The sequence below is a fragment of the Sminthopsis crassicaudata genome, chromosome 5 (assembly GCF_048593235.1).
Source record: "Sminthopsis crassicaudata isolate SCR6 chromosome 5, ASM4859323v1, whole genome shotgun sequence".
NCBI classification, from domain to species: domain Eukaryota; kingdom Metazoa; phylum Chordata; class Mammalia; order Dasyuromorphia; family Dasyuridae; genus Sminthopsis; species Sminthopsis crassicaudata.
The window spans coordinates 611,751-639,393 of record NC_133621.1 but is presented as its reverse complement, the minus strand read 5'-3'; the positions used below and the strand labels follow the sequence as shown (position 1 = coordinate 639,393).

Here is a 27,643-nt window from a genome sequence, read left to right as displayed (position 1 = left end):
GCAGGAAGAGCAGAAACTAACATAGTAGCAAGAACAGTAACAGTAGCAGCTAGAGCAGAAACAATAGCAGTAGCAAGAGCAGAAACAGTAACAGTAGCAGCAAGAGCAGAAACTAACATAGTAGCAAGAACAGTAACAGTAGCAGCAAGAGCAGAAACTAACATAGTAGCAAAAGCAGTAACAGTAGCAGCTAGAGCAGAAACAGTAACATTGTAGCAAGAACAGTAACAGTAGCAGCAAGAGCAGAAACAGTAACATAGTAAGTAGCAAGAACAGTAACAGTAGCAGCAAGAGCAGAAACAGTAACATTGTAGCAACAACAGTAACAGTAGCAGCAAGAGCAGAAACTAACAGTAGCAAAAGCAGTAACAGTAGCAGCTAGAGCAGAAACAGTAACATTGTAGCAAGAACAGTAACAGTAGCAGCAAGAGCAGAAACTAACATAGTAGCAAAAGCAGTAACAGTAGCAGCAAGAGCAGAAACAGTTACATTGTAGCAACAACAGTAACAGTAGCAGCAAGAGCAGAAACAGTTACATTGTAGCAAGAACAGTAACAGTAGCAGCAAGAGCAGAAACTAACATAGTAGCAAGAACAATAAAAGTAGCAGCAAGAGCAGAAACAGTAACATTGTAGCAAGAACAGTAACAGTAGCAGCTAGAGCAGAAACAATAGCAGTAGCAAGAGCAGAAACAGTAACAGTAGCAGCAAGAGCAGAAACTAACATAGTAGCAAGAACAGTAACAGTAGCAGCAAGAGCAGAAACTAACATAGTAGCAAAAGCAGTAACAGTAGCAGCTAGAGCAGAAACAGTAACATTGTAGCAAGAACAGTAACAGTAGCAGCAAGAGCAGAAACAGTAACATAGTAAGTAGCAAGAACAGTAACAGTAGCAGCAAGAGCAGAAACAGTAACATTGTAGCAACAACAGTAACAGTAGCAGCAAGAGCAGAAACTAACAGTAGCAAAAGCAGTAACAGTAGCAGCTAGAGCAGAAACAGTAACATTGTAGCAAGAACAGTAACAGTAGCAGCAAGAGCAGAAACTAACATAGTAGCAAAAGCAGTAACAGTAGCAGCAAGAGCAGAAACAGTTACATTGTAGCAACAACAGTAACAGTAGCAGCAAGAGCAGAAACAGTTACATTGTAGCAAGAACAGTAACAGTAGCAGCAAGAGCAGAAACTAACATAGTAGCAAGAACAATAAAAGTAGCAGCAAGAGCAGAAACAGTAACATTGTAGCAAGAACAGTAACAGTAGCAGCTAGAGCAGAAACAATAGCAGTAGCAAGAGCAGAAACAGTAACAGTAGCAGCAAGAGCAGAAACTAACATAGTACCAAGAACAGTAACAGTAGCAGCAAGAGCAGAAACTAACATAGTAGCAAGAACAGTAAAAGTAGCAGCAAGAGCAGAAACTAACATAGTAGCAAAAGCAGTAACAGTAGCAGCTAGAGCAGAAACAGTAACATTGTAGCAAGAACAGTAACAGTAGCAGCAAGAGCAGAAACAGTAACATTGTAGCAACAACAGTAACAGTAGCAGCAAGAGCAGAAACTAGCATAGTAGCAAGAACAGTAACAGTAGCAGCAAGAGCAGAAACAGTAACATAGTAGCAAAAGCAGTAACAGTAGCAGCAAGAGCAGAAACAGTAACATAGTGGCAAAAGCAGTAACAGTAGCAGCAAGAGCAGAAACAGTAACATTGTAGCAACAACAGTAACAGTAGCAGCAAGAGCAGAAACTAACATAGTAGCAAGAACAGTAAAAGTAGCAGCAGGAGCAGAAACAGTAACATAGTAGCAAGAATAGTAACAGTAATGGCAGAAACTAGGCATGGACCCACATTTAACACCACATACTAAGATCAAAATGGGTCCAAGATTTAGGCATAAAGAACGAGGTCATAAATAAATTAGAGGAACATAGGATAGTTTACCTCTCAGACTTGTGGAGGAGGAAGTAATTTGTGTCCAAAGGAGAACTAGAGACCATTATTGATCACAAAATAGAAAATTTTGATTACACCAAATTAAAAAGTTTCTGCACAAACAAAACTAATGCAAACAAGATTAGAAGGGAAGTAACAAATTGGGAAAACATTTTTATAGTGAAAGGTTCTGATAAAGGCCTCATCTCCAAAATATACAGAGAATTGACTCTAATTTATAAGAAATCAAGCCATTCTCCAACTGATAAATGGTCAAAGGATATGAACAGACAATTTTCAGATGATGAAATCAAAACTATTTCCACTCATATGAAAGTGTTCCAAATCACTACTGATCAGAGAAATGCAAATTAAGACAACTCTGAGATACCACTACACACCTGTCAGATTGGCTAAGATGACAGGAACAAACAATGATGAATGTTGGAGGGGCTGTGGGAAAACTGGGACACTGATACATTGTTGGTGGAGTTGTGAAAGAATCCAACCATTCTGGAGAGCAATCTGAAATTATGCCCAAAAAGTTATCAAACTGTGCATACCCTTTGACCCAGCAGTGCTACTACTGGGCTTATATCCCAAGGAAATAGTAAAGAAGGGAAAGGGACCTGTATGTGCCAAAATGTTTGTGGCAGCCCTTTTTGTAGTGGCCAGAAACTGGAAGATGAACGGATGTCCATCAATTGGAGAATGGTTGGGTAAACTATGGTATGTGAATGTTATGGAATATTATTGTTCTGTAAGAAATGGCCAGCAGGATGAATACAGAGAGGCCTGGAGAGACTCACATGAACTGATGCTGAGTGAAATGAGCAGAACTAGGGGATCATTATACACTTCAACAATGATACTGTATGAGGATGTATTCTGATGGAAGTGGATATCTTCAACATGGAGAAGAGCTAATCCAATTCCAATTGATCAATGATGGACAGAATCAGCTACATCCAGAAAAGGAACACTGGGAAATGAGTGTAAACTGTGAGCATTTTTTTTTTGTTTTTCTTCCCAAATTATTTTTACCTTCCAAATACAATTCTTCCTATGCAACAACAACAACAAAATTTGGTTCTGCACATATATATTGTACCTAGGATATACTATAAGATATTTAATATGTATGGGAATGCCTGCCATCTAGGGGAGGGGGTGGAGGGAAGGAGGGGAAAATTCAGAACAGAAGGGAATACAAGGGATAATGTTGTAAAAAAAAATTTACCTATGCATATGTACTGTCAAAAATGTTATAATTATAAAAATTAATTTTAAAAATAAATAAAAGAAAAAGAAAAAATAGTAACAGTAGCAGCAAGAGCAGAAACAGTAGCAGTAGCAAGAGCAGAAACAATAACAGTAGCAAGAACAGTAATAGTAGCAGCAAGAGCAGAAACAGTACAAGTAGCAGCAGCAGGTTCAGAAACAATGTCTGATCCAATAAACATTTAGTAAGCGCTTTCTGTGGTAAGCTCAGGGAGTGTAAGTGATCAAAAGAAAAATTGCTTCTGCCCTGCAGCTACCACAATCCAGGGAGAGGGATTCAGCTCAGAGGCTGGGGGGACGAGATAAGAGTGAGCCAGGAAGGCCGGCAAACCTGCTCTGCCTCCCATCAAGGAGCCAATAAAAGATAGGGAGCTGATGACCAGGCAGAGCATTTGATGCAGTGGCCCTTCACCCCCAGTCATTGGGTGGCCCTCGCCTGGGCTCTTGAAAGACAAAGACAAATAAAAGAGAAGTGCAGCCCCTTGCCTCCAGGAAGCTCTTGTTCTCTCTGAGGAGAGAGAGAGAGAGAGAGAGAGAGAGAGAGAGAGAGAGAGAGAGAGAGAGAGAGAGAGAGAGACAGAGAGACAGAGAGAGACAGAGACAGAGAGAAGGACCTGGAAGTAGGATGATCAGAATTCAAACCCAGATTCAACTCCATCCTAGCTAACTGTGTCAGCCTCTGGCTTCCTCAGTTTCTTCAACTGTAAAAAGAGTAGGAGCACCTCCTTCCCTGGGTTGGTAGGGTCAAAGGAGATAATATTGTAAGAAACTTGGAAAATTTAAAAGCCCCTTATTGCTAGCTGATGTGGCTTTTGTTTCTACCCCCTTCCTGATCCTCCTCCAGTTTCTTCTGCCACTGTTACCACCAAGGAAACATAATGGGGCAGAGGAAGGAAGGAGGTCACTTGGTTTTTGTTTCCTTACTTCCCCTCCCCTTTGACCTTTGGATTGGAAGAAAAATTAACATAGGTAGGTAGAAACATCCCACATTTTGGAGAAAATCCAAAAAAGGAGCCCCAGATTCCCAATTGTGCGCAACAAGCATGATGGAGATAGTCTAGGAGGCAAGCCTGACTTCAGCTCTGGCCAGGACAGGGTGCACTGGGCCCAAGACCTGGAAATTGGTTCCAGGAGGGGGGCCCAGCATGCTTGAACAGCTCACTGTGCTCCAGCCTCAGTTGAGGCATCTGGACTAGACAATTTCTGGTATGTTCCCATCTCCAGTATCCTCTCAAATGAGGGAGAGCATGTGAATGTCTTTGCAAGCTGTCAGTAACTCCATCCCAGAGGGGTGACAGATGGTAGGGCTTCAAAGGACCCCAGAAGTCATCTGGCCAGAAAGAGGTCCCAGCAGGATATGTGACATGACCAGGGACACACAAAGACCATGTGCCTGAGGCAGGATTTGAATTCAGGACCTCTTGCTCCAGATATCATGCTCTTTCCACTTCAGTTCGCCATTCTCCTTGAGGATAATTGTGAGTGCCTCTGACATAATAAAAAGAGTGAACTTTACCCCGGAAAGGCAGGGGATAGTGTCTGTGGATCAGACAGCGGGGTTAGCAGCCGAGACTATACAGACCGGCCAGAGCACATGATGAGGTGGAGGTTTGGTCCCAGCATCCATGTTTTATGTGTTTGTGCAGTTTTTAACCTAATTTTCCTTGCTCCTAATTGTGCTCTCTATGGCCAGGGAGAAACATTCTGCCTTGTACCTTAGCTCTTGAACTTCCCTTGATTTATCTGAAGCTCGAGTCTTGTTTCCGCTTCCTGCTTCATTGAGTAAAATTGTGAGGAAAGTATTCTTCAACCTTAAAAGTGCTACAAGATATGATTCCCACTGAGACCTAGTGCGCTGGATCTCCTGGTGTGTGGGGATATGTGTGTGTGAATTTTGCTAATGACATCACCGTTCTCCCAACTTTGAAGCCACAAGTTTATTTCTGAGTCTCCTTTCTTTCTATTCTAATGCCAAATACTGTTGATTTTCCCTGCACAGTGCTCTCTCATCAGCAGGCAATATTTTCTGAACCAATTGTTTTCTCTTTAAAACAAACTTTTCTGAATCTCTTGTCTTTGGTGGAGAACAGTGATTAAAAACAATATACCCACAATTATGGGTTGTCAGTTGCTTATCAAGACTTTGTTTCTGGCAATGCTTTCTAGCTTCCTTCAGATATTATCCTATTCAGGGAACCCATTCTTCATGTTTGTGGAAATTTGAGACTGAACTGTATTCAGAGACTTCCAAAGGCAAACTTTATGTGAGGGCTTAATGAGACAAATTGAAAAAGATAACCATCATCTTACGATATCCTCCCCCCTCTCTCCCCCTTAGGAAAAGCTCCTTCTGGGAAGGTTCTTCTTGTGAGCCCCACCAAGTCCAAGCTAATGGCAGAGGAGAAGAGATGCCTTTCCCCCCTGTATGCTCCTTCCCATCTTTTTTTAAGGCTCTGTTGACTAGTGCCTAATTCCATTTAATCAGTTAAAATCAATTCATTTTCATAAATAGTATATTTCGTCATTTTAATGCAGGGGAGGGAAAAACGCAACCATTTCTGTCACCAACATACAACTTGTGGCATACTCTTGTCTCAGTCTCTACGTAGCATCGGCCCCACAAAAACTCCCATGATTGAACCAAGGACTGAGGCTACATGACCTCTGAGGACAGAAGGATCTTAAGCTCCCCATCCCCTTTTTACAACACAATCTCTCTCTCGACATTATGAATAAAGGACTCCAATTATGCAGAGAACAGCTGAGAAGGCCAGAGAAGCATAACAGAAGCAGCTTGAGGACTCTCTGGTCAGTCACAGAGTCTTCCATTCACCACAAGGTTATTAGACGGCAGTCCACAGACTCTCAAAAGTACTTTTATTCCATGACCTTAATACTATCCACTAATTACCTACTATGTGTCCCATTCTGTGCTAAGCACTTTATAAATATTATCTCCTTTGGTCTTCACAATTTCCCTGGGAGGTATTTTTATTATTATCCATTTTTTGAGGAGTTGAGAAAACTGAGGTGGAAAAAGTTCATCAGTCAGAGGCTGAGCCTTGAAATGAAGACTTTAAAAAGCGGGGGGGGGGGGAAGGGGGGGGACTTTAAGACTTCCCAAATCATTGGTTATTAAAAGCATTTCTCTCTGTGGCACATCCTCCAAGACTTTTGAATCATGAAGAAAGTTAAAGGCTGAGCTTGTGGAGGAAATTTTGGAATAGTTCTTCTGAGAATTACTCATTGGAGTATCATTAAGATAGGACAATAAATGAATAGCTGCTCTTTTTCTTTCTCTTCAAGAAAGAGAGAAACAGAGACAGAGACAGAGACACAAAGAGATAGAGAGACACAGTTATAAAGGCAGAGAACTCAAGTTATCTAGCTTTGAATAACTGAAGGTCCACACTACTGTGTTTGGGACCTGTTTCCTGAATTCTAAATATTCCTCCCCTTCTGGCTGGGTCTTCAGTAGTGTACTCCAAAAACAATATTATCTTGTCAATTTATTTTTGCTTCCTACGATGTTGGATTCATATGCTCACTACCATGTGTCAACTCTTTGGTTCCTGCATTTCCTCTGATAAAGATCTCTTGTTGTGTAATGTTTGTGAAAACTCAGTCATCCCTTTATTGATCTCTTGGGAATAATGTGTATCCCTCCAGAGCCATTGTCTAGTTATGGGTCTAATTTCACCAGGGCTCAGTGATACTTATCAGGTAAAATTTGTTCTTTTGCATTAAGATTTACAGTTGTCCTTACGTATTTAATTCAATGGAATTTGAAAACATTTATTACATGCTTATATAGAAACTGGAAATGGGAAGATAAAAATCAAAACAGTCCTTTCCTCCAAGGAGCTCATATCTTATAGTATGTATAAAATTAAATAAAATGGAATGACTTAAGGATGCAAAATGCCCTGGTGATTGGGGAGACCAGGGGTTCATCATTCTCCTTAACTAGATGGTGGAATCATTTGTGGCTCTCTGAGGGCAGGAATTTTACTGTTGCTTATCCTTTGTGATTTTGTGTTCTTTGAACTTCTGAGCACCTCAACTGCTATTCAATTCCCTTAGCTACTTGCTATGGTATTTAAATTGCTGGGGATATACGACCACTCTTCTTAGTCTCCTCCTTTTTTCATTTTAAAGCTATTTTCATTTAATATGCAGTACCATAATCAAAAAGGGTTAGGGTTAGGGTTAGGGTTAGGACTTTCTTACGAACACTGAAAGAGCCTTCTTTTCTGTATTTTAATACTTATCCAGAAATTCAAAGCCTGTTCTCTTATAGCACCTTCATAGTTCTTTGCCCACATTTACTTTTCTCTTTTGATGCTTTTACTTGCAGCAGGCAGTATGGCTGAGAACACCAGTGATATCCCTAATGTGTCCAAGTTTTTCCAGAAGACACCCCAATTCCTGTGGTGAGGATCAGGACAATCATTTGTGCCCTGGTGATATATGAGTCACAGTTGACAACTTTGATTCAAAGTTTTTGAGCTCTCATTTCCTAAAACCTATGCTGGAAAGAGAGCTGCTCTTTCTCTTTTCAATATCAGGAAAACAAAGTGCTGCCTCACCTCCCACTACTCATTTTTACTTGACATTTCCTGGATGGATGACTTCTATCAGCACCTCCTTTGGAGGACATCCTTGGAGGAGCTGCTTCCTTCCCCAGGATCCAATGCTACCCGCCACTTACCTCCTAAAGAAGACATGTAGCAATTGCTATATTTTCACTTTCCAGGCCAAGCCTGGCTACATATCCTGCTATTCCCACCCCCCTTTTTAGAATCTAGGACTAGGGTTAGGGTTCTAGCATCTTTCTTTGCTTCTATCAGTTTGAACCCTCATTCTTATGTCTTTTTGCCTCCCCCTACCCCATTGTTAGCCACGGTGACTAGTGTCCCAGTGCCATTGAACCGATTAATATTAATAACCTTTTATTTCATTCAAAGATATAGCGAGAACTGAAATGCCATTCCTTCCAGTACCTGAGGGGGGGCACCCAACACAAATCACTGGGAAAAGGCTGAATTTGCTGGACACCTGTTGACTTTTTATGGGGATGGAGAAATTTCTTCCCCCTCACTGCACGCTCTTTTTTTTATTTCACCAGACCACCTAAAGCTATCCCCCTCGGATCTGCTACTCTGGTGGTGTCAGAGAAGAAGAGACAGGTGAGAGGCAGGGAGCAATTGATGTGCAAGGATGTCAGGACCTTCAATAGTATAAGGGCAATTAGAATGAGAGAAAGAAAATGAACTCAGCTTTGGACATGTTGAGTTGAAGATATCATCGGGATGACCAATTCAATATTATCTAAAGGGAGAAGAGAGAAAGATGAGGAATGGAGGAGGAAATCTGAGTCATCTGCACAGGAACAGTGATCGAAACTAGGATGCCGACGAGATCACCAAGGAAATAGTCTTGAAAGAGCAGAAAACAGGGCTCAGGACAAAGCCTTGGTGCACTCCCCCTGTTAGCGATCAGAAGTAGGTGAAAATGTGGCAAAGGAGACAAAAAAGGAAGAGTCAGAGCGGTGAGAGAGGAACCATAAGACATCAGGGTCCCAAAAACACGCAGAGAATCAAGTGTCCGGGAGAAGAAGGTGATTGACAAGTATCAAAGGCTGTAGAGGGGTCAAGAAGAATGAGGGTTAATCAAAGGCTTGATTTGGTGATTGAGATCATCAGTGGGATTGGAGAGAGGAGTTTTGTTGGAATGAACTGCCGGGAATTAAAAAGAGGAAGCAGAGAGCACAGTATGGAGATTTTTATCAAGCTGAAGGACCTAGGAGATGTAGTGTGGATGGATAGACCAAAGGAGGGATTTCCAAAGATGAGGAAGACTTGGGCATGTAGACTTGGGTGGTAGAGATGAGCCAATGGGCGGGGAGAGATTCAAGATTCATGAGAGAATGGGGGTAATCTGTTGGGGAAGACAGGAGGACTTGTGCAGGAGGAGGAGCTAGCCTTGGTAAAGAGGACTGCATCTTCTGAGAGAGAAGCGAAGGAGGAGGTCATTGCCGAGAGCATCTGTGGGATCTGAGGTGAGAAAGAGGGAACATGAAGTCACTCTCAGAAAATGACTTTTTTTTCCAGTGAGGGGAAGGGAAAAGTGCGGGAGGTTTGAGAAGGATGAAAAGATTTGGAAAAGCAGTGGGATAAGTCGACTTTGATTGCCTTGCTGCAGGGGAACCCAGTTGAGATCAGATAACATAAATCCGTCATGGAGTCAGCAGAATTTCCTGATGGAAGTTTCGGGCCCGATTTGAATAGGACATTTACAGTAAAGGCAGTTGCCTAAAGCGTCCTAATGTTGAACTGAAATGGCGCACGTGAAAAAGCGGATCTTTTAATGAAATGTGTCAAAAATATTAGAGAACTTGATGGAGGCCCTGAAGTAGCAAGTTTTTTTTTAATAATTATAAAATTTTTTTGACAGAATATATGCATGAGTAATTTTTTTTTACAACATTATCCCTTGTATTCACTTTTCCAAATTTTCCCCTCCCTCCCCTAGATGACAGGTAATCCATACATTTTACATGTGTTACAGTATAACCTAGATACAATATATGTGTGTAAAACCCATTTTCTTGTTGCACATTAAGTATTGGATTCCGAAGGTATAACTAACCTGGGTAGATAGACAGCAGTGCTAACAATTTACATTCACTTCCCAGTGTTCCTTCTCTGGGTGTAGTTGTTTCTGACCATCATTGATCAACTGGAAGTGAGTTGGATCTTCTTCATGTTAAAGATATCTGAAGTAGCAAGTTCTTATGGGCCCCCTGAGCAATGGAAGTCCTGGCGTGGGGATGGCGATGCTCAAGAAAACGTCCCGCCTGCCCCCATTGGGCTGAACCCAAGAGCTCCTGGTGAACCAGGACATCCTTTATACCCTTTAAAATAGGAATAAAACCAAACCAAACCCAAACCAAGTCCCTAACGGAGCGCTGGGCACCTTCTCTGAACCTTGGAGTCACAGAGAGTTGCTCCGAATCCTGTCCAGGGTCACACAGCCAACCCTGCGTCAGACGTGCTACGACCTCAGATCCTGGCTGCTATGGTCTCTATTCATTTTGTTTGTTTGCTCTGAGAGGCAATTGGGGGTAAGTGACTTGGCCAAGGTCACAGCTTGTAAGCATGAAGTGTCTGAGGTTGGATTTGAACTCTGGTCCACCTGACTCCAGGGCTGGTGCTCTATCCACTGCACCATCCAGCTGCCCAAGCTCTCTATTCATGATGCCAGGAGGCAACACCTGTTCTGAGTCTGGAAGGGAGGGGGGACTTCAGTGAAAGATGTGAGGGGAGGTTTGCTCCAGGTTTCCAGGCTGGGGTGAGCCAGAGATAGGCAAGGGAAAGCTGACCAGGCAGGATAAGAAGTTTGTAGCTGGGGTAAGCAGTACGGTCATGTTAGGGGTTACAGGCCAGGGCCTGATGGATCTGGAGGCGGAGAACCCGGCTACCAGTCAGTCTCCTGCCGTGGTCCAGGCCAGAGGCAATGCTGGTCTCAGCCATGGGGCAGAAGCCTTGGGTCTTGGGCACTCTACTACTCTGCTGCGAGTCTGTTCCGTCCAAGTCAGTCAATGACCACGTATTCATTAATAACTCTCATTAGCTCCTATTATACACCAGGCAGTGTGCTAAGCACTCTTCTTGTCCCAAATCTCGAGTTTAAGGGCGAGGATGGAGGTATTGCTGCTCTCCCTTATTAGCTACACCTGGCCTGTGCTACTTGGGGCAAAAAGCTTCCCTTCCCTGAATCTCGGAGAGATTCACCTGGAAACAAAGGGCCCAGAATGGTTGGGCCCAGGATTTCTTCCTGCTCTGCATCCTGTGAAGTCCACGAACTTTATGGCCTAGCTGACCTTGGAAAGGGCTAAAAATGTTCCCTTTTGGAGTCTCAGTTTCCTCATCTGTCTGTTTTGTTTTGTTTTGTTGAAAATCTTAAGGCCTCCAGCTCCAGCTTAAATTTCTATGAATCATGGTAGTTTCCCAGGGGAAGTTCAGAATCAGCTGGAAGCTGGATTGACTAAAAGGGGGTAGAGAGCTTCTTCTTGGTTTATCTGACACTCTGGGGTTTCCCGGGCCCTGACACAGCCCCTGATGGGGCTGCCCCAAGAGACTAGGATAAGAGGAGAGGACCAATTGTCAAATCCCCAAGCCTCTGAGCCACTTGTGTCTGCTGCAGTAGCACCCCAGGGCCCCTGCCCTACAAGTCAGCATCCCAGAAGTACAGCCAGGGGAGAGCCTGGGAGTTCAGCTGGCTCCCTAGGGTTTGGGACCAGGAACTTTTAATGACTGCCATTCCCTTGTATGAAATCCCAGAGGCTTCTGGGGAGCAGACCAGGAGGAGACATAAGGACCTTGCCTGTCCAATGAGGCCAACAATGTCACTACCCCTGAGCCCTGGGCTACTGCTCCTACTTCTGTCCCTGCCCTCCACCAACGCCAGTCTCTTCATGAGCCATGGCTTTGGCAGAGGGGAGCCTGACTTCCAGAGATTGGGGGATCTTATCCTGGGAGGTGTCTTTGCTGTTTGTAGACATCCTCGCCAATTCCTGCCCCAAGGGATTCTGGGTGCCCAGTCAAAGCCAGAGAGGTAAGCCAAGAGCAAACTGGGAGGCGGGGGACAAAGTGAGAGGACAGGCTAAGTGCTGGTGGAGGGTGAAATTCTTGTAACTGGTGGCTTCATTTCGAGGTGTCTCTTGATTCAGTCAGAACTCTCTCCCTGTTGCGTTGGTAAGGATCATGGAGATCACTGAAATTCAAGAGAATTGTTTTAAAAAGGGCTCAGCTAAAGTCCAGGAAAGAGCAAAGAGCTGACTGAGGACACACAGAAACAGCAGTCAGGATTTGAACCCATGGCCAAATAACCCAAATGTCAGTCCTGGGCTATTGTGCAGTTATCCCTCTATTTTAAAATCCCAATTCCCCATTCCTGGAAGTGAGCCATTAACTCTCTTAGCCATGTGCTTGTACACGTGACCCCGTTTATTCATCCTCTGGTCAAATCCTAACACAGATCTCTATCTTCCTATGGCCAGTGAGATTGCTTCTAACGCCAACGGCATGAACCTAATTCTTATATATTTGTACTCCAAGCTGAACCCCCATTGTGTCCAGGGCTATTGCTAGGAATTTGGGAGCCTGGGGCTGGGGATCGTGTGAAATCGAGTCAGCAGACGTTCAGTCAAGAGGGAGGGAGGGAGAAAGGGTTGGGAGAACCAACGCCGGTCATGAAGGTGTTAATGTCCATCAGCGTCCTGCTCATGGCTTTAGACAAAGGAAAGCTGGCCCTGGCCACCCCGTAGCATCTCTGGGGAGTGAGCAAGGAGAATGAATAGTGAAAATGTCCTGTCTCTGCTCAAAATGGCATGTCCCTTTCTCCTGCACACTCGCTCCTGTCTCGTCCATACTTAGATGTCACCCCAACAGGTTTAAGTATCCATTTTCCCTGTCTTTGTTTGCTTTATGACTCAGTGGCACCGGGCTCGCCACATTGCACCACGCTTCCAATTTCCCATTGAGTCCCACTGTCTCGGTCTCGTCATCTGGGGGTGACCCGATATGAGGCTGCCCAAGGCCTTCAAGGTCCCGTGATCCTCAGCGAGCGGGCAGTCCTTTCCAGATAATATGAAAGAACTCCCTCCTCCCTCCCTCCAAGCCATCCTTGGGAAATCCTCCCTTGCCTTTCTATTCTCTCCTCTCAGTCCTTTTCGCAGCCAGATTCCTCCGAATCTGAGGAGGACGGAGTCCTTCCTTTTGCTCTCCTCCCGTTCCTAACTCCCTCCGTTTCCGGTACCTGACTGCGTCTCTCAGATGCACTTGCTCTCCCCAGAGCTGCTCACTTCATGACTAAAGCTCGTCTCAGCCGTTAGCCTGCTGGGCCTCCGCAGCATTTGTTCTGACCGTCTCCTTTTAGACTCTGTCTCTGGGATGATGTAACCCCAGCTCACTGTCCTTCTTTCATCTCTGCCTACTTTTTCTCAGTCTTATTTGCTGGACCATCATCGGTGACATGACCAAAATGGGGTGAGCCCCAAGGCTCTCTCCGGGGTCCTCTTTCCTTCTCTCTCTGCCCTTCCTCTGAGGGCTCTCTTTACTCCCATGGGTTCGATCATTATCTCTGTGAAGATGACTCTCGGATCTATTTCTGTCAGTGAATTGCTCCCCTGAGCTCCAGGCCTGCACTGCCAGTTGCCTTTGGGAAATCTCAAACTGGGTGTCTCATAGGCATCGCCAATTCAATTTGCTCAAAGCCACGCTTAACTTCTTTCTGCCAAACGCACCCCATCTTCTCTGAACTTGCCTCTTTCTGGGATGGCCCTGATATCCTTTCAGCTTGCCAGTTTTGGAGTCCTGTGAGACTCTTTCCTCTCTCCCGGCCATGTTCCAGGCAATCGTACAGGTCTTCAAGGGAAGACAGTATGGTACAGTTGGAAGGGCCCTGGTTCTAGTTCAAATCCCAATCAGAAACTTGGCATATTGCAAGCCTCCAGGGGCTCCATTTCCTTGTTGGAAAAATAAATGGCAGGGAAAGGGGTGGGAAGTGAGGGGTTTAAAGGTAGGTATATACTTCTAACCCTAAATTTATGACCCTGTGGTCTTCTAGATTCTATCCCCACAATACCACTGTGGAATATCTAGAACACTCCACATCACATCATCCTCCCTTCCCCCCATCCAAGCCCATACCCAATCTTATTTTTGGTCTTCACTAGTTCCTGCTGGCATTGTTTCAATGGCTTCTTAACTGCTCTTTCTGACTCTTCTCCTCCCCGGTCTAAAATGCCAAAGTGATTTTCCTCAAGCACAAGTGTGACCAGCCACTCCCTTGTTCTAAGGGCTTCCTGTTGTCTCTGGGAACAGACGCAGAGTCCTTGGCTAGCCCTCTGGCTCAAGCCCTTCCCCACCCTCCTTAGTTTTTCTGGGTCCAGCTCAACCACACTTAGTCCATGAGAGAGAGCCCTGCTGACTGTGTCTCTCAGCAGTCATTCTCTTGTGTTTACTTTGTATATTTTTGGTCTGCTTACAGTTGTCCTTGTTGTTTCATCAAATAGAATAAAAAGTGGTATAGGGATGGAAAGAACCATTTTATTTATCTCTGTATCCCCAGCATGTAACACAGAACCTGGCAAGTGGGAAGTACTTAATAAACGCATATGAATTGGTTGACCCCAAAGAGCAGAACTAGAACTTTAGAAGCAGAGTGAGCTAGCACATGGGCAAGTTTAGGCTTGGATGCAAGGACAAGTTTCTTAATTTTGAGAACTGTCCAACAGGCTGCCTCCACAGGAGGCAGTGGGCAGATGACCTGGGTCCAAGTGGCTTTCCCCACCTCCAACTGGGTTGGATGAGGTGCTTAATAAGGCCTTTTCCATTTGGGGGTTTATGTGATAATGGAGAGCTTACCTTGTACATGTGATTGGGCTCTGTCTAATCTAGGTTTTCCTCTGCTCATTATCGAATGGTCCAGAGTTTTGTCTTCACCATTGAGGAAATCAACAAGAACCCTCAGCTTCTTCCTAATTTTACTCTGGGCTTCACCATCTGGGACTCTGGGAGCTCCGAGTTGGGAGCTCTGTGGGGGACGATGGCCCTGTTGACAGGCCAGGGGTATCCTGTCCCTAACTATGGTTGTGCTCCCCCTGAGACCCCCCTGGCTGCAATCCTTGGAGAGGATCGGTCTGCACTGTCCATCCCCATGGCCACGTGGCTGGGCCTTTACAGGATTCCCCAGGTAAGTGTCCACCCCATGCCCTGACTGTCCAGCACCGAGTCCTTCCTCACATCTCCCCTTCTCTTAGGCATTCTCCTAGAAACATGAGACACATTTAGAAACGGATGATGCACATTTCTATAATTTCCAGCTTTTTTCAGAATTCACAGCTACTTCCTTTCTTTCCTCCCGTGAAGCCAAAAAAAGCTGCTGACAAATGAGGTATCTAAGACTCGGAGGTGTCTGGCCAAAGAATATCTAACCCAGTTTGCCCCAGACTCCCAACTGAGCAAGAAAGTCACCTCAGAGGAAGAGCTGAAGTGAACTAGCATCTGAAATGTCTAGACTTCAGTTGTTTTTATCTGATAAAATCTGTAAAACAACAACAAATGACCAGAAAAAACCCTTTAAACTCTTTCCAGCTTAATTAGATGATTTCTAGGGGTCCTTCCTGCTTGAACCCCTCTGAATCTCCACAAGGAAAGAAAGGGAACAGAATACCAGCCGAGATTCTAAGTGATCTTGACAGGCTGGAACCCCGGGCCGTATCTGATTTGGGGATGTTTACTCGTAGACGAGAATGTAAGGTGCCTGGCACAAATTGGACATTTAATCAGTGTGTGCTGACTGACTGATGTGGGTTAAAGGAAAACGATGTACTTTGCACATGCAAGAAGGTGGAAGGCTGGGCTTGAGAGGAGTCCATCAGAAAAACCATCCAAGTCACCCTTGAGGTTGTGATTGACTGAGAGGAAAGTAGGTCAGCAGGTGGATGTGGGAGCGGGAGAAGCTAGTGTGAAGGCTCCTGGGCTACTTGAGGAGAGGCAGAGCACATTATATGTGAGCTCCTGCAGGCCAAGGACTAGGATTTTGTCCTTTTCTGGATCCCTAGCAATTTGAGCACATAGCCTGGCACATAGTGCTTGTTAATAAGTGCTCGTTGCCTGATTGAACTGGAGGGTTGAAAGGGAGCACGGTGACCATCAGTTACAATCACACACAAAAATCATGCATGCCCCTGAGTGGTCCAACCTGTGCTCAGATACCACCAAGAAAGTGAAAACCTCATAGCGTCTCCTGAAAATGTTTTCAATAATATTGTTTTATTTCCCCAAATGCATGCAAAGAAACTTGAAAATAAGTTGCCTTCCCAAAACCTGGTGCTCCAATTTTTCTCCTCTCTACTTCCCCACCCCCAAGGCAGCAAAAATCTGATATAGGTTAAACATGTGCAATTCTTCTAAATATATTTCCATCCTGCTGGGCAAGAGAAATCAGATCAATGGGAAAACCCCCCCAAATCCCCCCCCACACAACAACAACAAACCAACCCCCCAAAACAAGCAAACAACAAACAAAAGGTGAAAATATTATGCTTTGATCCGTTCAGTCTCTATAGTTCTCTCTCAGGACCTGAAGGGGGATGTGAAGGGGGATCTCAGAGGGATCTGAAGGGAGATCTCAGAGGGACGGCTTCCTATTGAGTGGGCATGCTGTCCGATAACTTGGTGGTTAACATTCAGAGGCTGCCTTGAAAAACCCCACTGTTGAAAAGAGTCACGTGCATCACAGTGGACCGTCACGATCTTGTTGCCGTGACCAACATTCTCCTGGTGCTGCTCACATCCCTCGGCATCAGTTCATCTCGGTCTCTCCAGGCTTTTCTGAAACCAGCCCGCTCATCATTCCTTACAGGACAACGATATTCCAAAACATCCATATCCCATAACATATTCAGCCATTCCCCAGCTGAGGGACGCCCCCTCAATTTCCAGCTCATTGTCACCACAAAAAGGGCCGCCACAAACACTTCTGCACTGGCCTCCCCCATTTTTGATCACACCTCAGAAGCAGGGTTAGAAGTAAGGTGCTATTATGGGTCTTTGGGTTGATGCCTTAAGTTCCCAGCAGACTGTAAGTACCCCCAAAAAAGTCTCCCTTCAATTGTGCATCCACCGTAGTCCAGAACAGATAAAGGCAGCAAGTGTAGAATGGCCTCATGCAGGCTCGTTGGGATTGTTCAGTCTTTTCGGACTCTGTGACCCCATCTGGGATTTTCTTGGCAGAGATACCAGATTGGTGTGTCAGCTCATTTTTACAGATGAGGAAACTGAGGCAAAGAAGAGTTGAGTGATTTGCTCAGGGCTACGAAGCTAGTAAATGTCTGAGTTTTGAACTCAGAAAGATGAGTCTTCCTGACTCTGGCCCTGGACCACTTAGCTGCCCCTAAGAGGTGGGAAATAGAATGACCTCAGTGGACCCTTACCTCCAAGTAACGCTCAATTTTACATGGGGGAGGGGGTCCTGGAGAGGGGAGTCTTTAAATCATCCCCCCCAGGCAGCATCCAAGAACAGAGCCTAATGTCCTCTCTGGACTTGTGGAGGAGGTGTAGGGCCTAACGAAATGGGGAAGGCCCGGGCATCTGTATTCCATGGGGGAGGACGGATCGTGGATGAGTTTTTGATGTTTCTGGTCCTCAGTGTCCACATCTATTAAAAAAGGAAGAGGCTGGAGCTGGGGAGCCCGAGACCCTGGGCTCCCCTCGACCTCCCTTCAGTATCACTGAGCCGTCTTTTGGGAGACAGATTACTTGGAGGCCAGAGGGTGGCCCCGGGGTCCGGTCCGGGGTGCCGGCCTTGACCGGGGGCCTTTCTCTCGTTCCCAGGTGAGCTACGGCTCCACCGTCTCGCTCCTCAGCGACAAGCGGCGCTTCCCCTCCTTCCTCCGCACTCTGCCCCCGGACGAGGCCCGCGCCCGGGGGATGGCGCGCCTGGCGGCCCACTTGGCCTGGTATGCCGTGGGGCTCGTGGCCCAGGACGACGAGTACGGGCGGCGCGGGGCGCGGGCTCTGCGGCTCGAGCTGGAGGCGGCCGGCCTGTGCGTGCATGTGGCCGCCGAGCTGCCCCCCTCCCGGATGCCGGAGAAGCTGAGGCGGGCGGCGCGCACCCTGGCCGCGGCCCAGCCCCGCGTCCTCTTAGTCTTCGCCGCTGCCCGGGAGCTGCTTGTGCTGGCCGCGGAGCTGCGGCGTCAGGGCGCCGGCCCAGGCCGCCTGTGGATCAGCAGCGAGGTCTGGGAGCCGGAGCTGCCCGCCGCCCTGGCCCTGAGCGGGGCCCTGAGCGGGACGCTGTCCTTCTCAGGCCATCGAGGCCGCCTCCCCGGCTTCGCCGAGTTCCTAGGGCGGCTGCACCCGGGCGGCAGCCCGGAGGACAAGTTCCTGGAGCCCTTCTGGGAGGAGACCTTCCACTGCCAGTGGTCCCCCAACTCTTCGGCGGGAGGAGCCGCCGCACCCCGAGGCTGGCTGGGGGGAGAGGAAGGAGGAGGAGGGGGGCGAGGAGCGGAGGCTGCCGGGGGAGCCCGCAGATGCACCGGGGAAGAGACCCTTCGGGGCCAGGTGCTCCCCTTTTTGGACATGAGTGATCTGAGCGTGACCTACGCCGTGGCCAATGCCGTGGCCAGCGTGGCCCACGCGCTGCACGACATGGCCACCTGCGAGGCCGGAGCCGGGCCCTTTGAGGGCCGCAGCTGTGCGGACGTGCCCCATTTCCGGCCCTGGCAGGTAAGGGGCCGGCACTTTGGGCTCATCTTCCCCAGACCCCTTTGGCCACCGGCAGCCTTTTCTAGCTTCTTCCGGGCTCTTCTCCCTTTCCCTCCACCCTCTCCGGGCTCCTGTCACTGGGCGCCCCATTCTCAAAGTCTGAGTGGACAAAGAGCTCCAAGCGGGACTGCCATCGGCAGTTCGTAGGCCAAAGCGCCTGTGCGTTAGCCCAAGGGTTAGGATCAGGTCACCAGCACTGCCCCGCTGTGACATTATTTATGCCTTCTACGGGGCACTGTGGTCCGGCGGAGAGCCAGTCTGTAGAGTGGGGAAGCTGGGGTCCAGATGCAGCTTCCCCTTTGACGAGCACTAGCTGGCAGAAAGAGTCCCAGCTTCTCCACAGCTCAGGTCAATGGCGGTGTGGGGGACGAGCTGGCTAATTGGATGGTTTCCCAGATCTACCTGAGAGGGTAAAGTGGGAGGGATCTGAAGGGGGATCTGTGGGGGGGGGGACCTGAAGGGGGATGTGAAGGGGCATCTCAGAGGGATCTGAAGGGAGATCTCAGAGGGACGGCTTCCTCTTGAGTGGGCATGCTGTCTGATAACTTGGTGGTTAACATTCAGAGGCTGGCACTGGTACAAAGAGACTGGGCTCGGGAGGGCTGCCCCTCGCTGCATGACGTATAAACCATGAGAACTGCCTGCTCTGACCTTCCTTCTTTATTCTCTCCCTGTCACTTTTTCCTCTCCTCCTCCCTTTCCTCTTTTTTCCCCTTCTTTTCCCTACCCCACTTCTATTCTTGCCTCTGTCTATCTGTCGTCTCTCCCTCAAAGATGAATGCACCGGAGAAGGGAGCCGAGGGGAACCTGAGCCCACCCACTCTTTTAAGTTTCTGAGAGGGGACTTTCTCCCGGAGCTGCCTAGACATTGACAGGGTTTGGCAAAAGCCCCAGGTGCACTCCGTCCCTGGCTAGGAAGCTGCCCTCCTATATTTGAAGTTGTCAGCCTTACTCCCCAGCTTCAGAGCCAAGTCCCAGGCAACACATTTTAGTGGGTAGAGAGCCGGCCTCTGGGTCATTGAGACCTCAGGCCAGGTTCCAGCTCAGCCACATTCTGGCTTCACATGGGGACAGTTCCGTGGCTTTGCAGCTCCCCGAGTCCCCAAGTCCCAGAAAAAGCTGCCGACTTGTCTTGGTCATTGGCCTTTCCTCACAGTGTCCCTGACCAAGGACTTCCTCTCCTCCCTCCCCTTACAGAAAAAGAAATCCTATTCTGTAATGATTGTCTCTCTCCTGACTCCTTCCCCTTTTTATGAGCAGCAGGGAGAAAACCAAGACCCGAGCTTTGAGATTCCCCTAGATCTGGAGCAATGCCTTTGGTTTCCTGGGCTCCATGTATTCCTAGTTCTGATCCGCATGGACTGCTCACCAATCTGGAAAGTCCTTGGCCACTGTCTGGCTTGTGCCAGATGGAGCAACCCAGGAAGACAAAGTTCTCTGTAGTTGGGCCAACACCTGCCTCCCTTGGCAGTTTGTAGCAGAGAATCTCTAGCCTCGGCTGTGTTTGCTGTGAAAAGCTGGGCAAAAGTCGCTTGGCTCTGGGGAAAAGGCATAAACATCAGGCACTGGCGAAGGAGCAGGTGCGGGAAGCAAACCTTGGTCCAGGACAAGGCAGGCACCTTCTGAATTTAGAGCTAGAGGAGGCAGGTTGAAAAGCTGCCCCTGCTAACCTTCTGCTCCTCATTCCCTTTGGAACCTCTCCCAAGTTCTCACCCGGTCCCTCTACTTCTCCCTTGTAAAGGAGGGAGTTGGGCTCCCTCATAAATTCAGATGAACTCTAACCCTTCTCTTCACAGACCTGCCTTTGATGTTGCCCAAATATTACCAGGTCTTGGGATATGATACAGCCACCAAGGGGGTCCCTTGGAAATAAAGTATTTGGAGCTTCAGGATACCCCACTAACTAAGGCTCCTTTCCATCCTCACAACAACTCTGTGAGGTGGATAAGAAATACAGCCTGAGGAAGCTGACACTTGGGGAGGAGAAGGAGTGTGAATCCCTGGCCACCTCTTCGGTCTCCGCCCTCAGCTCAGACCTCTTCCCCCGCAGCTTTAACTGCCTCTTCCCTGGCCTCCTGAATGGATTGTGCATGTAGTGCATGGGGATGGGTGTTTCTCTCTGCGTCTCAGGGGAGTCCTAGAATATTCTGCAGCTGCAGAGAGTTGGGACTGTGCTCCTTATGTCATGACAACAGCACCACTTCCCCCCCCCATCTTTGCCCCCAGCTCCTTCATTACCTGAGGAGGGTGAGATTCCGAAATAGTTATGGGGAAGAGGTGCTCTTTGATGCTCACGGAGATCCTCCTGCTCTTTATGATGTCATGAGATGGCAGCCTGGCCCCGAGGGCTACCCTCCCTTCCAAGAAGTCGCCCGCTTTAATGGTACGGCAGCCCTGGAAAACCAGCTGCAGATGAATGCCAGTGGACTCACTTTGGAAGGGATGGAAAAGCAGGTAGAGAAACAAGTCACTTCTTAATTTGCTTACCCATCTAAGGCATTTAGGGAGCTTAGTCTCATTTCTATAAAGCCCTGTCTACTCCAAGGCTGAGAAATAAACTTGGCCCGCACGTCCCCGGAGTGCTGTGGCTGGACAGAGAGATTTAGGGGGCTTACTGGACGCCAGTCCCAAGATCAGTCTAACTATGGCCTAGAGTAAGAAGACCGTCGTGACATCAGGGAGGTGATGGCGTGACATGCAAGCGAATTGGCTTGAAGTGAGGGAGGGCTGGGCAAAGTCACCTGCCTCGCTTTCCCTCCGATGCCACCTGGGTCCAGATAGAGATCGGGACCACTGGAGATGGCCTTGGATGCCATGGGAGACCTTGGCCTTTTTAAGCTAAGGTCTTCAACAGCTCTTGGTTTGACTGAGGCTGCACCCATTCAGTAACTGAGACTAGGGAGCAATTAAGGCAAAGAATCTCCTCTTCAGCCTAGATCCCCAAAATCTAATAAATAAATGAACAGGAGCACTCCTGGATGAAGAGAAGAAAGTGGCTGGTCAAGGGCTTGGAGATCATGGAGTTTGGCTTGTGGCCACCAGGGGGCACTGCAATCTCCATCAGACCTTACTGCATAGTGAGATCCAGGTTTTGCCAATTCTCCCCTAACGGCTCTTCTCCCATTGCCAGAGGAGGCTCTGGGGGCTGTGAACCTTGCCCCTTTCTCTGTCACTGGGTTTCATTGGTTTTCAAACTGTATGTGTGACTTAACCAATCAGATTAAACAGCAGACCTAGTCCTTAAAGGACAGCAGAAAAGCCCTCTAACCCATTGTACAGATGAAGAAACCGAGCTCTTAAAGAGAAGGAATTGGCCACAGGTCCCACAGCCAGCAAGTAGCACAGCCAGGATTCTGAGAGCCCCAGACCCGGGGTGCAACATGTGACTTTCCATTCTTCACACACGGAATCACGGATGGGGACAGATCAGTGTTAGGAAGGTGCCGAGCACTATGGACAAAGGGGGCCAGAGGCTGCTCTGAGTGAGATGCTGTGGGAGGGGGTGGGGTGGAATGGAGGGCTGGAGTCCGGAGCCTCCTGCATTAATGATATTCCCATGCACACTCTCAGGGCCCCTCTCTCTGCCAGAAGACCTGCCCTCCTGGCACGTGGAGGACCTCCCAGATTGGCCAGGCAAGCTGCTGTTTTGCTTGTCTCCAGTGCCCCGTGGGACAGGTGTCTGAACACAAAGGTGAGGGTCTTTCCAAGCCAGAAGCCGCTCTTCCTGGGAGCGCTGTCATCAGGTCCTAGACTTAAAATGGGAAGGAGCTTGTCTGGCCGGATCCCTTCATCTTGCCTTGGGGCAGTGGGACTGGAGGGGTGAGAAGGAAGATGTACTCCTTTCTGTCCCTCCCTCCACAGCTCCCACGCAAGGTGTCCCTTGGTGCAGGGACCAGCAGTGACTCATTCTTTCTCTCCTAGCTGGCCCCTGTCTGTCCTCGGCTCATTTCTCGTGGTCCTGAAGGCAGAGCCTGCAGATCATTAGGAGTGCACAAGCCCCGGGTTTCTGAATGCCCTAGCTGGGGGACCAAAGCCTGGCCTCTGTGCTGGTTCTCATATCAGGAAAGCGGGACTCTTGGTCTGTTCACCGCAGGCTTGCTAGTGAACAAAGTGTGCTGTCAGTGGGAACAGAACGGAGACGCTAAGAGACGGTCCTCGTGACTGGCCAGCTGTAAAGTCATTTCTGTCCATGTATGAGTATGTGTGTGTGTGTGGGGGGGGTCTCTGGGGTCTTCTCACAAAGAACTGGACTTCTCTGTGGTTGGCTGGGCAGAGCTCTTGCTCCTGCCAACTTTGTCTCGGAGTCCACGCAATCCTAGGATCTCCTAGCTAGACCTCTGAGGCTCAGGAGAGCTTCATTGTATTTCCATGTCTGCACAAGATTTGAAGGAAGTTCTCCTGGCTCTTGTTGGCCAATCCCCTAGAGAAGTCACTATTGCCTTCTTTACTCTGGGGCAGCTTGGCCAGGAAGGGCCTGGGTACCTCCAAAGCGTCAGTGAGCTTTAGGAGCAACCCTGGCTTTCATGTCTGTCTGGGTGGGAACCCTGTGAAGGAGGGGAGCAAGGAAGAGGAGGAGTAGCAAGAGTCGGCTCTGAAACCAGAGAGCCTGGTTTCAAATACCAGCTCTCACTCCGTACGTGGTGTTGGGCACATCTCTGCCATCTCTAAGGGCTTTGGGTTCTTCAGCTGCGGTGGGCAAATGAGAGTAGATCTAGGCCATCCCTTATAAATAACATTGTTACAAATTCAAAATTAGATTAAAATTTATATTATATATTTATTTTCAATTAAAGATCCGATTTCTCTTCCTCCCCTCTCCTCTGCTACCATCATGAGAAGGCAAGGGGAAAAACAAATGTTTTTACAAAAATATGTAGTCTAATGAAACCTTGCCCGTGCCCTGTAGACTTTGAGTCATCTCTATGGGAGCTGGGCGGCACCTTTCAGCATGTGTCTTCTGGAATTGTGGTCGGTTAGCGTGTTGGCTCCCAAGTCCTTCAGAGGGTTTGCTTGTTGTCCCTATATTGCTATCCTATCCATAGTCCTCCTGATTTCGGGCCCTCTGCAAGATTTCCCACAAGCCTTCCTGGATTCCTAGAAACCACGCCCTCCACCTTGTAGCCCAATGGGATTTCGTCGCCGGCAGAGATCATGATGCATTTGGCAGGGTTTTAATTCCAAATTTCCAATTCTTTGCCACCAAACAAGCTTCTGCTACAAATAGGTTTGGACAAAGGGTCCTTTTGTTCTTTCTTTGATCTCTCTGGGAGTATTGACCCGAACCGGCTATCCATGGGTCAAAAGGCAAACACAATGTAAGAGCTTTCCAGACCTACTTCCCAATTGCTTTCTAGAACCACTGGCCTGAGTCACGGCCCCACCAAGAGCCCATTCATGCGCCACTTTTCCCACTGCCCCTTCAACATTTGTCACTTTTCATTCCTGCCCACCTCGCTGATCAATGGAATGAGGCAGAAGCTCGGTTTTTGAAAATCTGCATTTAGTGAATTCCAAATGATTTAGAATTACCCCTCCCTGTGCCCAACACGGCTACGGGAGGCACGGAATTCCTCTGCAAACTGCCTAGTCCCAGGCTCTGACTGTCAGTCAGGGATTGGCTCTTAATCATGTGATTGCAGTAAGTCCCCTCTAAATCTTAAAAAGGAAACATTAAAAGAAATGAAACCATTTAGCTGAGGAATTTGCCCCAGTCCCTTTTTCCTTTGGGACATCTTTCAATCTAATGTAACCTGGGTTTCGAGCCGGAGGCATTTGGGGAGCTTGGCTTGGATACTTTGAAGGAGAGAGACGTTATTCCGTCCGTCTTTGAGACTGTCCCCGTGTCTAGGGGACCCACTCTACACACATGGAGAGAGACAGCCTAGAAGGGCAGAAGGGAAGGGAAAACTGGCTTCCTGGATTACAGCTTGCTTCCCTAGAACCAAGAAACTTGCCCTTGTGCAAGGTTGGGGCCCCTCCTTTGTGCCTCTGGGGGGCCCTTCTGCTCTGTAGAAATGCTCTGATTTCTCTCAGATCTCGACGTAAGTAAGTAGGTTTACTGGCCATTGGCTTTTGCGGGGTGGGAGTAAGGCAGTGGGTGAAAGACTGGTCCGGTTAAGGGGCCGCTTCAGGGAGGCGGCTCGGGACAAGCAGTCCTGCCCCGACCTGGGCAAAGCAGGCAGAATGGGCGTGCGGGTCAGAGCTTCTGGGTCCCTTCTGCGGCTCTCCTCCAGACAGGGACCGGAGCCTCCTCGGGCAAGACGTGGGCCCCGTTCTAGGGCTCCATCCTCGCCTCCTGATGGACAGGTACAGAGAGCACACCCTCCCCACTCCGGCAGCCTCTGAAGCCTTTCTCCTGGGCGGCTGCCCCGACCATTACTCCAGGCGGAGTGGCCCCACCCTCCAACATGGCCCTTCCTTTCCATCAGATGCTCCAGCGTGCAAGGAGTGCCCTGATGACACCACGTGGCCCAGCCCATCCAGGGATCGCTGTGAGCTGCAGCCCGACGTCTTCCTGCGGTTTGGGGATCCCCTCGGAGCCGTCCTGGCCTCCTTGGGGGTCTGTGTGTCTCTGGCCACGGGACTGGTGCTGGGCGTCTTCGTTTACCACCGGCACACGCCCCTGGTGCGGGCCAGCAGCCCGGGGCTCAGCGCCCTCCTGCTCAGCTCTCTGCTCCTCTGCAGCCTCAGCTCCCTTCTCTTCCTTGGCCCCCGGGGGCCCTTCGATTGCCGGCTCCGCCAGGTGGCCCTCAGCCTCACGTTCACCACGGCGGTGTCCTGCGTGCTGGCCAGAACGGCTGCTGTCCTCGTGGCCTTCCGGGCAGTGCGGCCAGGCGGTCCCCTTCAGGTGTGTCTGGGGCCTGGCCTGCCCCGAGCCATGGTCGCAGGGCCCCTCGTGGCCCAGGTTTGTATCTGTATCGCGTGGCTGGGGATTGCCCCCAAAAGCCAGAGCAGAAGCCCATCGTTGGCCCCCAACACGGTATCCCCTGAGTGTCGGGAGGCCTTGCCTCCGGGCTTCTGGGGCCTCCTGGGCCTCCTGGCCTTGGCTGGCTTTGTGCTGGCCCTTTGGACGCGCCAGCTCCCCGGGGGCTTTTGTGAAGCCCACCTCCTCTCGCTCAGCATGGCGGTGTGCGTGAGCGTGTGGCTGGCCTCCCTGCCCGCCCAGCTGCACAGCCAGGGCCGGGCAGTGGCGGCGGCCGTCCAGACCTTCAGCATCCTGGCCTCCAATGCCGCTCTGCTGGGCTTCATCTTCCTGCCCAGATGTGTCATCATCCTGTTCCGGCCCCACAGGAACAATAGGGCGTGGCTCATGGGGAGGCTGCCTGCCAGAGGCCCCCCTCCCAACTCCCGCTGAGGGGTCTCTGCTGGGAATGGTTGTCTGCATGGCCGCTCGGGCCTTAGACTTTTTGGGGAGGTCCTTTTTCTTGCTGGTCCTCATCTGTGAAATGGGCTTGAGAACTCTTGCATAGGGTAGAGGTGGGCAGAGCATTCACCCCCTACTGAACTATGTTTAAGGTGGGTGATGAAGGGAGGGAGACACAAGATTGCGTCCTGGGTAGTAGCTGCCCTCCTAGGCCAGGACACCATGGTGCTGGTGGGGCCAGTGCCCAGCCTCCCTCACGGCTGTTTGGGAGCTGCCTGTAACTCTGTTTCCACTGCTTGGAGGAGCAATCTTTGTCTCTCCGCCCTGTGCCCGAGGTCCCTATGTTCTTACTCAGAATGGCAAAAGCCATAAGTACAAAATGCTGAGAGAAGCCTGGCCCCGGGACCCCTCAGCTCGGGGCGACCTCCCCTGGCCGGCGAGCGCAGGGACCCTGGGCCGTCCCAGGCCCAACTTAGCTAACCGACGCTTTTAGGCTGCTAAATCCCTTTGCTATGTAGCCTGCCAGCCAAGGGCACACGCCAACCTCCCGGACTGGTCCCTTCGTCCGGCTAACTGTGAGTTCTGAGAGGGAACTTGTCCTTTCCCTCGGGAACGGGCAAAAGCCCTTTCCTTGCTGGCTCTATTACCTTTTGCCAAAGACAGTGGCCATTGTCAATTCTTCATGAGGGAGATCAAATCAAGTTTTCTCAAAGAGTTTAGGAGATGGAGGAGGTCAGACTAGGCCTGAGTCACGTGATCCCTATTCCCAGAGCTCTGTGGATGATCTGGTCTAGGGCCCAGGTTACAGGAAGTCACATGATCTTTAGGCCTGGAGGTCTCTAAAGGTGAGACCCTAAGTCTGCTACAGGAAGCAGACAACGTTGGTGACCATTGGTCAATGATGGCTGCTTCCTTCGGGTCTATCCGATGAAAACGCTTGGGTCTTTTGCCATCTAACCAGCTGTCCTGTTCCTGGCATGTCAGGTCAGACATATGGGGGGAGCTGAGGGCGGGTGTGCTGGACCTTTCCCTGCAGGGACTGAATAAATGCTTTCTCTTTGCACCTGAAGATGTCTCTGGTTAGTTAATTTGGGGAGGAGGGTCTAACAGCCGTCCCACACATTCAAATGACCAAACCCCAACATGGATCTCATGGTTTGGCGCTGAACCCCAAACACGGCGCTTTTGGTGATTGAGTTGGTTCCGCACTCCCAATGGACGCTGTTCCAACCCTCTTTCCTTAACCCCCCCATATCCGAGTTTCATTCCAATTAAGGAAAAAGCTCAGCGTGGCCATCCCATCTCTCACCTGGCTTCCTTTCTTCGAGATCTGGTGGATTTACTTCTCCAGTAGGCGTCTGAATTGGGTACTTTCCCCCCACTTCCCTTTCTAGCTTCCTTTTGCATGTCATATTCCTTTGTTAGATAGTCGGTACCTTCAGGGTAGGGATTGTTTGTCCTTTTTCCCCTTTGCATCCCAGTCCCTTAGTCCAGAGTATGTGCTGGGAGTGATGAAAAAATAATGACTCTGTTCTGCTCTGCCCAACACTCCCAAAAGGAACAAAAGGATACCATTCATGTACATGCTTTAACCTAGAAGAGGAAGTTGTTTGTGGTCCTATCATTCTGCCCAGGGTCTCTCTCTCTTTATTTATTGGAGGCAATTTCAATCAGCTCTCCTTTCCCTACTGATTTTGTTTCCAACACCTCAAACTGGATAGCTAGTAGTTACGTCCG

At 48.9% G+C, this 27,643-nt stretch overlaps 1 protein-coding gene across 2 annotated transcripts; it reads left to right on the top strand.

Moving 5' to 3' along the window:
- Positions 1-19,730: 19,730 nt before the first annotated feature.
- On the top strand, positions 19,731-26,975 carry LOC141543142 (vomeronasal type-2 receptor 26-like). 2 transcript variants are annotated; one of them, XM_074268046.1, is made up of 3 exons: positions 19,731-20,997; positions 22,114-22,234; positions 24,972-26,975. In XM_074268046.1, the coding sequence occupies exons 1-3, from the start codon at positions 20,623-20,625 to the stop codon at positions 25,895-25,897; spliced, it is 1,422 nt and encodes a 473-aa protein (XP_074124147.1). In that variant the 5' UTR covers positions 19,731-20,622; the 3' UTR covers positions 25,898-26,975. The 2 variants fall into 2 exon arrangements, 1 of the variants encoding a protein (XP_074124147.1); XR_012482348.1 differs by lacking the exons at positions 19,731-20,997; positions 22,114-22,234 and adding an exon at positions 23,926-24,588 and having other exon boundaries at positions 24,972-25,093.
- The last annotated feature ends 668 nt before the right edge of the window (positions 26,976-27,643 follow it).

Coding starts and splice junctions, on each gene's coding strand:
- LOC141543142 (XM_074268046.1), top strand. CDS start 20,623: ATGGATTGTGCATGTAGTGCATGGGGATGGGTGTTTCTCTCTGCGTCT. Junction 20,998..22,113: donor TGGAAGGGATGGAAAAGCAG/GTAGAGAAACAA, acceptor GCACACTCTCAG/GGCCCCTCTCTCTGCCAGAA. Junction 22,235..24,971: donor ACAGGTGTCTGAACACAAAG/GTGAGGGTCTTT, acceptor CCTTTCCATCAG/ATGCTCCAGCGTGCAAGGAG.